This window comes from Triticum dicoccoides, chromosome 1B (genome assembly GCF_002162155.2).
Source record: "Triticum dicoccoides isolate Atlit2015 ecotype Zavitan chromosome 1B, WEW_v2.0, whole genome shotgun sequence".
Lineage (NCBI taxonomy): Eukaryota > Viridiplantae > Streptophyta > Magnoliopsida > Poales > Poaceae > Triticum > Triticum dicoccoides.
In genome coordinates this window covers 680,502,282-680,512,141 of record NC_041381.1, presented here as the reverse complement: position 1 = coordinate 680,512,141, position 9,860 = coordinate 680,502,282, and the positions used below count along the sequence as shown (strand labels likewise).

The following is a 9,860-nucleotide window of genomic DNA, read 5'->3' as shown; positions in this document are numbered from 1 at the left end:
GAGGAAGAGGGAGAGAGATCTTTATTTCACCCGAGAGAGAGAGAAAGAGATCCTATTCGACCCTAGATAAAAATGTGTTTCCCTATTTGCCCCTGAAAAATTTCATCCCTATTTGACACCAAGTCTAAACTGCATGTCTTCATTGACACTGCCATCAATTTTTTCTTCTAACAGTGTTATATGAGACGTCAAAAGATGGTTTTAACAAATTTTAATTCAAAAGTCAAAACACACACACAAACTTCATCACATCATCAGATTTGCTAAAAAAGATTGGGCATGGCCTCCCATGTATTTCGATGCCATATCTACTGCACACATTTCACCAGAGTACTTCCTGTAATTTCTAGAAATATTCACCAAAGTACTTGCGGAAATTTCAGAGATTCAGATAGACAGGCTTACAGAAATCAGCACACAGGAATGAACCTATTTATAAGGCAGAAAGATTCTCAGTTGAGATTGCCCTGCCATTTCCTCAAGACAGATTGCTTTCACATTTTCTGGCGGAATCCTGGAACAGTACTCTTTCTGCATATAAAACTTCGTTAAACTCTTTACCCATGGAGTTGTCTAACCAGAACCAAGAAACATGTGTGCAATCTTTATGTGCCATGCCACCAAATAAATGGACAAGGATAGAAAATAACAACCAGCAGAATCAATCTTCAAACCGCCATAATCAGGAAACAATTAAAAACAAAGTATACCGTTTAATGCCGCCTAAATGTGGACAGGAAAAATGCAATTTGAACTTTACTTGCTTCCCTTTTATGAGAATAAAAGAAGTAAAAGTAAATGCAACTACACAAGATATCAAATTTCAAATGTGTGAAAGAAATGAATTTCGTAAACCAACCATATGTTCTTGATTAAATAAAGTCAGTCTCAGTTAGAGTGATCTTAATGACCTGCTGAGAAGTTGTAATCAATTGCATGTAAAAAAATAAACTTTATACCAAAACTTAAGACCCTGTTTTTCAATTAAAGCATATGCTCAGTTGTAGTCTACAGATGGTATCAGCTTACAATGACATTGAGCAGGAGAGAACCAACAGGTACCAACTAGTAACAATCAAGCACCTCGTACATTCGCAAGTCTCGATTTTAATCTTCTGCTCATCACAATACTAGTAGCACACAAAATTCAGAGAATAAACTTCTGCTCATCGCAATGCTAGTACGAGTGAAATTGGCTTCATTATAAGATCTAGTATAAGCCAATCTTGTGCACACAGGGTTGATAATTGTACTTCATTGGCGATATTAAAGGAGGGCCATCAGTAAGAATACATGCATGTTCACTTAATGTTCCATCAAATATACTTCATCTTCTTCACAACTTTCTGCTGCAGCGCATCGATGGAATGGAAGAAAGTGAACCTCTAACGCTTCCAGAAAAATAATGTTCCAAACCATAGCCAGAAACCAAAAATAGTTGTACCACTTAAACCATTGGTACGTGCAATGCTCAGAGGGCGGCCACAGAGCCCCTGGCTGTGGCCATAACTCGATGGGTCATTGAGCATTTGAAGCTGATTGCCATCAGGTTTCTCTGCTGAAAGAAGGTTGTTGGAGAGACTAAGTGAGCTCAAGTACATTAAGTGAGCTCATTCCAAGAGACTCCATATTTTTCATGTTGCCAATGATATTTGGGATACCACTGATTTATTCCGCCCACTAACCAAGAGATCCCATACAGTCTGCTAGCTGTTATGCCCACTAATTTCATATGTTTGTTTTGAGTTGGTTAATCATATCATGCCCACTAATTTCTCAACCAATCGAGTGCAGTGCAAGTGCAGTGCACCATCACTAGCAAGCTTTGCCTCACAGCCGCGTGCTCAAGCTCAACACGAAAACTTCAAGTCACTCAAATCACTGGAACACCGCAGGCAGGCACATAGCTACCATCGGCACAACACGTCTCCGGCTGATTGCTATAAATTCTGCTTCCCATCCATCTCTGTTCCAGTAGGGCTCTAATGCTGACGGCAGGGAGTACTGACACATAATTGACGACCAACAATGTTGATTTGCACCGCTGATGGTAACATCTCTGGGCTGCTTTCTTTGTAAACTTAAACGTTTAATAATCAACAGCCAGAATCATCTCTGAATTTTATTCAACTTTCATTGTGGCACAGCTCTGTCACTGTCTGCATAAGATTTAAACAAACTGAATTGAGCTATATACCTAGTTCTGTGCCACTGTTTATGGAATTGTGAGATTTGTCATTTGTGCATTAGACCCCGCTTGCTTGTTCAGGGGATATTTAGGGTCGAGGTAGTGTAACACATGTGACTGGACTGCAGCAAGTCTGAAACTGCAGACTCAGCTTCATGTTGTTGTTACACTTCTTCTTCGGTACAACCCCCTAAACACATCAACGGACAAGATCTCCATGTTGCTGTTATTTCCTGAAGCCTTGAATAGCTAAACTTGGGCACCATGTACGTCTCCTCCCTGTACATCTGCTGTAGAAACTGCAAGCAGGGGTATTTGTACACGGCAGGCACGCAATCAGGCAGAGTTGAAACGAACTCCTCTGGTAGGCACATAGCTATCGGCACAGCACGACTCCGGCTGACTGCTATAAATTCTGCTTCCTCTCTTTCTCCGTTCCAGCAGGACTCCAACACTGACGGCAGGGAGTACAAACTTCATAACTGACCCCAGAGGTCCTCCTGACGATACGAAGCCTGCAAACACAACAAGGCAAAAACCATTTGTTCATTCTGGGTTAACAACTGCTGCAATCCACCACTAAGAAATGGATTGCATTCAGGCCAATGATTAAAAAAAAAAGAGTCGTCTACACTCGACAATACTAACAGTAAATTTGTTGAGCCACACTACTGAAGGATCATATATTGAACAGATAAAACCCCACAAAAACAGGAATGATATATTACCAATGCATGTCCTGTCCCCCTTTGTCCATGAATACCAGCACCTTCGAGAACATAAAAATAACAGTGCTCCCCTCCCCTCCATACATTCAGGTACATTTTATGATTACCGTAAACTTTGTCAGATGTTCAGTGACTCATACAAACACACCTTGACGGATGGCACAGAGATGAAACGCTAGCTGCAACGGAAAAGCAGAACTGAAGAAGGCCAAAAAAAAGGAGGGAGCACAACCAAAGAGTGAAGATTTACCCTGTCCGCCAGTGGCAACCGCTGCTTTCACATACATCACCCTCTCCATGCACATCCTGGAGGAGTCGCCACTGGTCTTTCCACCCTGCTTCTATCTCCAGGAAAGCGAGACACTCTGAAACAGAAAAAAATGAAATGCGGCGCAGACACACTTGAAAAATTCAGTTAAAAAAAACACAACTCTTCCAGGCATGGAAACACAAACGGGACCCCACCGAAAATGACCAGGAACCCGCCCAACCGAACCGAGGAGATCCGGTTCAAAAGAACCACAGCCCCTCGTGCTGGGTTAGGTGACCGAGCGGCCAAGATAACTGACTGATGGCGAATTCGAAATCAGCTGACTACAAAATAATAAAAGTGCATCCGGGATTTCATTAAAGCAAGTGGTGATTACACAAATATATTAGCTGGAGCTTGTAGGTGCTACCAGCTTACAATATGACACCAATCAGGAGAGAAAATCCAAGCAACTAAACAGGACACACGAATCCTAGTAACCCTCTAACATCTTATACATCACAAGTTTGGACTGGAATCTTGAGCTGCTGCACAACCTCCTAAATCCTGGTATGCTCCAGAGTGCGCAAGAAAGCATTCCATTGCTGCATTAAGTAGATCATTTTGTAGAGATCACAACGGTGAGATAACCTTAGACAGGCAAACAAGGGAAGCCGGCTGCGACACGATCTCTGGAAAGACTACCTAACACAACCGTATCAAGTGTCAACATGAGGACATGTCAAAGGGATCAGCCTCGGAAAAGCCATGGTATTTGAAGCTCTTCTTTGTATCCCATTTTAGTTCAATCTGTGCATCTCGAGAAGCTCTATTCCCCACTTGTAACCGTTTACGTTGAAAGCGCATCCATTTGCTGTTGCAGCGGTTGACAACTCCAATTTCCATTTCCTTGAGCACTTTTGCATTCAAAACAAAGAACTGGGCAAAGTGAATAACTTGTGTCCGGTTACCATCGTAATTCTTCAATACCACTTTTTTTAGATGGAGTTCCAGGCATTCAATTGGATCCAGTGGGTCATACTTGCGCACATTATTCATATCCTCCTGTGGGTGGGACTGCAGACAGAAGAACGAAATAATATAAAGGCAGTCACTAAAGAACTGAATTAGTAACACATACACAACAGTTCAACGGGTCGTGATTAAGTCTAACCCAATGTTGATTTTCATATTTAAAGACAGAAGAAGTTTGCATACTCACAATGACGTATAGTCTCTCTAAGAAAGTGAAGCACTTGAGTAGGCCAACAATTGCATCTAGATTGGGGCCAATAGAGTCAACAACCAAAATCTTCACTTTATGCATTATGGTTGTCAAGCTGACATCGATCGTTTTCTGGAGGAAAATAAAACAAGTGTGAATAAGAATGATAGCTTGTAGTATATAGGAATGTCGAATGCGCCATTGGCCTACCTGGAGAACTGTGGTTCCAGGCTTAAGTGTAGATATGCCATGAGACAACAACCCCAACAGCTCCAGTTTAGGTGCCCCGGTTATCCGGATGGTCGTCGGACCAATGTGTGAATCATGTAGTATTAACCTCTCAAGGCACGGGACGTCCTGGACGAGCAGCTCTTGGCAAGTGAGGATACCTTGTTTGTCCCGATGAGGAGAGAAGCTGAAGCGCCTAACCGTCGGTGAGCTGATGCAGAGGCGGCCGACGCCGATGTTCCGGTCCAGCGAAAGGCTTTCCAAGGCAATGCAGCCGGAGAGCATGCCGTGGAGAGAGTCCTCCGATATGCTGACGCGGCACAGGGTGAGCTGCTTGAGGCGCGGAAACTTCGGGGACGGCGCGGTCAACTCGGGGAACTCACAGCCGCCGAACTTGGCCGCGCGGAGCGTCGGCGCGAAGCAGAGCGCGGCCGGTGGCATCGGGTGGCATGCGTCCCCGTGCACTTTGGTGTAGGCGATTTCGAGATCCTGCAGGCGGGCGAGCGACCCGGACCGGAGCCAGCGGTCGATCTGGCCTGGCGGGAAGGCCCGGCGGAGCGAGAACCGGCGGGCGGGGCCGGGGTGGTCGGAGAGGATCCTGGAGACGACGGCGACGTGCTTGCGGGCGTCGCCCGCGCAGAAGCGGCGGTCGATCGACAGGTTGAGCGGCGCCGCGGACGAGCGCCAGAGGGGGCGCCACCGGCGCGAGAGGACCTGCGTGCGCGCGCCGTCCTTGGTGGGGAGGAGGGAGACGACGGCGCCGAGGACGTCGTCGGGGAGGTGGCTGATAAGATCGTCGACGCTTCTCTGTTGCTCCCGGGGGCCGGGACTCCACAGCGGCGCTTGCCGGTCGTCGGATCGGCGGCTCGCCGACGCGTGCGCTCCGGGGACGGCCGCCGCCGCCGCGTCCTCCATGGCCGGCCGGCGGTTGGCGCGCACGAGGGGTTGGGGTGGTTGCTGGGAGTGTGGGGGATTTCAGGATTTGGGAACGTGTTTTTTTTTTCTTCTGGATAGAAGCAGAATTGGGGAACGTGTTTTTTTTTTCTTCCGGAGAGACGATGTGACGGAGAGGCAGAGGGTAGACCCAGCCCAGCGTTGTAAAAAATTGTTTATTACAGCAATGTACTAGAAACAAATGTTTTCTTTTATAATATAATTGTACAATCGAAGTCGCTCACACACAATCATACATCCACCTCTATGAGCACACACATACACAACATATCCGTATGAGCACGTCGAAAGACTGAGCCACCAGCATAGTACATTTACGAAGTCATCAAAGAAGTCTCGCTGTAGACGAAACGTCTATAATGTGAGCATCAATATCAAGTTTATGAATAAAACCTGTTGGGATGGGATATAACTGTCCTTCTAACCATCTGACCACATGTTGGTTCGCAACAATGTCATGTTTATAGAAAAAAAATTGTACTATTCAAAAAATGGACGTGTTATTATGAATAAAATTTATTTTCAAAAATATTTATTTTCAAAAAAATATTCGTGATTTTAAAAAATGTTTATACACTGTAAAAATGTTTTCAATGTGTATTTGAAAAATATTTTACATGTATACGAAAAATGTTTAAAATATACCTCATTTATTTGAAACATATTCCACATGTATAGTAAAAATGTACATTGTGTATTGAAAAAGTAAACATGTGTTAAAAAACAAAATAAAAACATTTAGAAGAGCAAAAAAAATCTGTGAAAAAAATGAAGAAAAAAACCGAAAAAGAAAGAAAACTAATGAAAAACCATTCCAAACAGAACAAACAAACAAAAGAGAGAGAATATCATGAGGAACGAGCTGGTCTTTTCTTTCTTGCCGCCACTTTAACAGATGCCGCTGCAATGAGAACGTAACTTGCAGAGTTTTTTCTGAATTCTTTTTTTGGTGCGCTCTTCCTTTTTTTGGATAGAAAGAAGGGTTCAGTGGGAGGGCAAGGGGTAGTTAAGGTTTAGGTTGACTTTTGTTTTTTACAGACTTTTTTACGGTACAGCGTTGGCCCATCGCCAGAGGTAAAGCACTACTGAAATATTTTCTTTGCTTGGATTTTTTGGCAGTTACTTTCTTTTTGAATTGTGTTGACTAATTTTTTTTCTTCAACCTAACAAAAAATGTTTATAAATTTACAAAATTCTCGCGAGTTCAAAAAATTGTCATATTTTTCAGAAATATTCACGAATACAAAAACAGTTCATGAATTCAAAAAATATCCATGATTTCCAAAATTGTTTGACTCAATTTTTTTTGATGATTTCAAAGAAATATCGCGACTCAAAATATTTCATGGATTCAAGAAAATGTTAGTGAGTTCAGTAAAAGTTAGAAATTTAAAATATTCTTAAATTCAAAAAGTAATTCTCAAATTTGTGAAAAATTCCTGAAATCAAAAATATATTTGCAAAATAAAAAAAATCTTCAAGAATGTCAAGAAAATTTCCGGGGATTCTAAAAATGTTCACAAATCCAAATAAATATTTCTTAATATGAAAATGTTTGAAAATTTGGAATAAAAATCCGAATTTCAAAAAATGTTCACGAAAACAAAATGTTTGCAGTTCTCAAAAGTGTTCGCAAAAATATAGAAGTTCATGAGTTAAATAATGTTCACGGGTTTCAAAAAAAGTTCATGAAATGAAAAAGTGTTTTTGGATGTAGAAAATATTCGTGAATCTTAAAAATGTTTGCGGAATAAAAAACATCCATGAATTTTAAAAAATGCTCGTGGGTTCAAAAATAATTATGAATAAGAAAATGCTCAAGAATTCAAAATATGTTCACGAAAAATATTCACGAATTTGATAATGCGAAAATGAACAAGGAAAACGGCATGTAGCGAATTACGCGCAGTGGCACGTAGCGGCATGTAGCGAATTACGCGCCAAATAAGAATTGCTACCAGCAAGTGGCTTGTTCCTCAAAAAACGATAGAGCACACATTGTCGTCGAGAAGGACTCGGATCAAAACTTTTCCCTTGTGTTTCTCTCCCCGACCCTTCCATTGAGAGTCCAAGATGAGCTCTCGGTTCGTTCGCCTTCCCTCTCTGCCGACCTTGCCGGCAAAGCATGTATGGGAGAAGAGCGTGGGGCTACTGATGTATATAGTAGCCTAGGTGTAGTGTTTGCCTTAGTGGTGTTTTATTTTATGCTCGTTGGAATATCCTGTTGGTGTGTGTGAGTTGCAACCCCTGTTGGGCGGTGAAGATACCCCCGTTCATGGTGATCTAGCAGGAGGAGCCAGTGGCGACATGAAGATTTCTTGTGGTAAACTCCATCAATAAGCTTACTAACTCGCTAGATTTGGAGGTGTACTCTTTATCACTCCATTCTTAGGGATCATCATCAGCGGAGGTTGGGTTGAAGTCGTGACACCTGCCAGAGCTTCCTTCTTCTTGGAAGGAACGGGTCAAGGTGGTCAAGGGCGAGTCTTCGCCGCTTTGTCGCCCTTTACTATTCTAGTGGAAAGGCACTCCTTCCGGACTGGGTGCCAAATGGGAGGCAACAGTGATCCCGCTAGGCATCAACTTCTTCCTCGAGCAACACTCCTCCAGTGGTTGAGCAGTGACGAGTTCATTGCCACAAGTGGCACAGTCCCCTATGAGGATGATTTTGGACTATTTTGAATTCACTTTTCAGTATCGAATTGCAACTTAAATCTGCGATCAGGGATCGTCTTTGTAAATCATGGACTTGGTTGTCACTTTCGGTTTCTGTTGTGTCCTAGTGGGAGTTATACTACTGGTTTAAATGCTGCAAAGAGCATGAGCATGATCTCAGGTGTGCGAGTGGCTGCGCGTGGGAGAAGTGATGTTGTTATCGCATGCGGGGGAGAGGGGATATGTGACTTGTACCCGGTTCTCCCTAGCATTACGATTTTTCTAGGTATTTCATGTTGTGGTGTTCGCTAATCTAGCCTAGGGAAGAGGACATGGTGAGAAGATGTTTTAAAATTGTTACATATTTCGCTTTATCCTAATGTTGAATTAAACTAGAGTGATACTTTTCGAGCACAAATCCTAAATATGATAGACTCAACACCAAAAACCTATGTTAAAGAAGATAAGCACTAAAAAGAACTAACAAGCACAAACTATATCACACGGTATGAAAATTGAAAGATACAACTAAGCAATTAAAACTAGCACATATTAGTCCTATACATGATGCCAGAGTACCCACCTCCTGGGAGCTTGACGGTGCAAAATACCATCAGATCCCTCGACAGGGGTTCGACGCAGTTGGAAGTGTTATATCGGAGATCACACGAGGAGTTATCCAGGTTCAGACCTTCGAGAGTAATACCCTACGTCCTGCTACTTATTTTTGTTATTCAGGGTGGAGGGATACCTCGTGTGAGGGATTAAAATGGTATATGAGATTGCTATCGAGAGTTTCTATTGGAGAATAGATGGGAATGAGAGTCCCCCTGGCCTCTCCTTATATACATCGAGGAGGCTAGGGTTTACATGAACGTGGATGCGATCTTGGTTGTCGACGCCCTTGACTTGTAGGGCAAGAAGGCCTATGGCGTCTTGCTACTCTTTGTAGATTTGTTGGACTTCCTTGAAGAGGAAGGGTGAAGTAGTATAGTAGCAGATAGTATTTCCCCCGGTTAAGAACCAAGGTTTATCGAATCAGAAGGAGATGACACACAAACAACATGAATAGTACCTACACACACAAGTCAAATGCTTGCACCCATCGAAGGCAAGAGGGTTGTCAATCCCCTTGTTCACGCCAATTGCAAGGATTAAATCTGATAGTGATAGGTATTGATACGTCTCCAATGTATCTATAATTTATGAAGTATTCATGCTAATATATTATCATTCTTGTGTGTTTTACAATCATTTTATAGAAACTTTATATCATTTTCTGGGACTAACCTATTGACCCAGTGCCCAGTGCCAGTTGCTATTTTTTTGTTTGTTTTTTACATTGCAGGAAATCAATATCAAACAAAGTCCAAACACCGCATTACTTTTTGGAGATTTTTATGGACCAGAAGACCAACCATTGTTCAAGAACTCGGCCGAGTTACCATTTAAATGCCCATTTAATCGCTACTCAGTGCCTAACTGAGGCGAATAGCACATACTCGGTTCATTAAATGGTCAAGCCGATTAACAGGCATTTAATCGGTTGTCAGACGATTAACCGGTTGTCAAATCATGTGGAAGAGTGAGAGAACTACATGAAGTTGAAGAATTTGTTTCCGATGATGATGA

At 42.6% G+C, this 9,860-nt stretch overlaps 1 protein-coding gene across 1 annotated transcript; it reads right to left on the bottom strand.

Annotated features, from left to right (window-relative positions):
- Positions 1 to 3,518: 3,518 nt before the first annotated feature.
- Positions 3,519 to 5,605, bottom strand: LOC119349626 (F-box/FBD/LRR-repeat protein At3g26920-like). The gene is made up of 3 exons (XM_037617685.1): positions 4,602 to 5,605; positions 4,389 to 4,523; positions 3,519 to 4,243 (listed from the first exon to the last, which is right to left on the bottom strand). The coding sequence occupies exons 1-3, from the start codon at positions 5,532 to 5,534 to the stop codon at positions 3,893 to 3,895; spliced, it is 1,419 nt and encodes a 472-aa protein (XP_037473582.1). The 5' UTR covers positions 5,535 to 5,605; the 3' UTR covers positions 3,519 to 3,892.
- Positions 5,606 to 9,860: the final 4,255 nt, after the last annotated feature.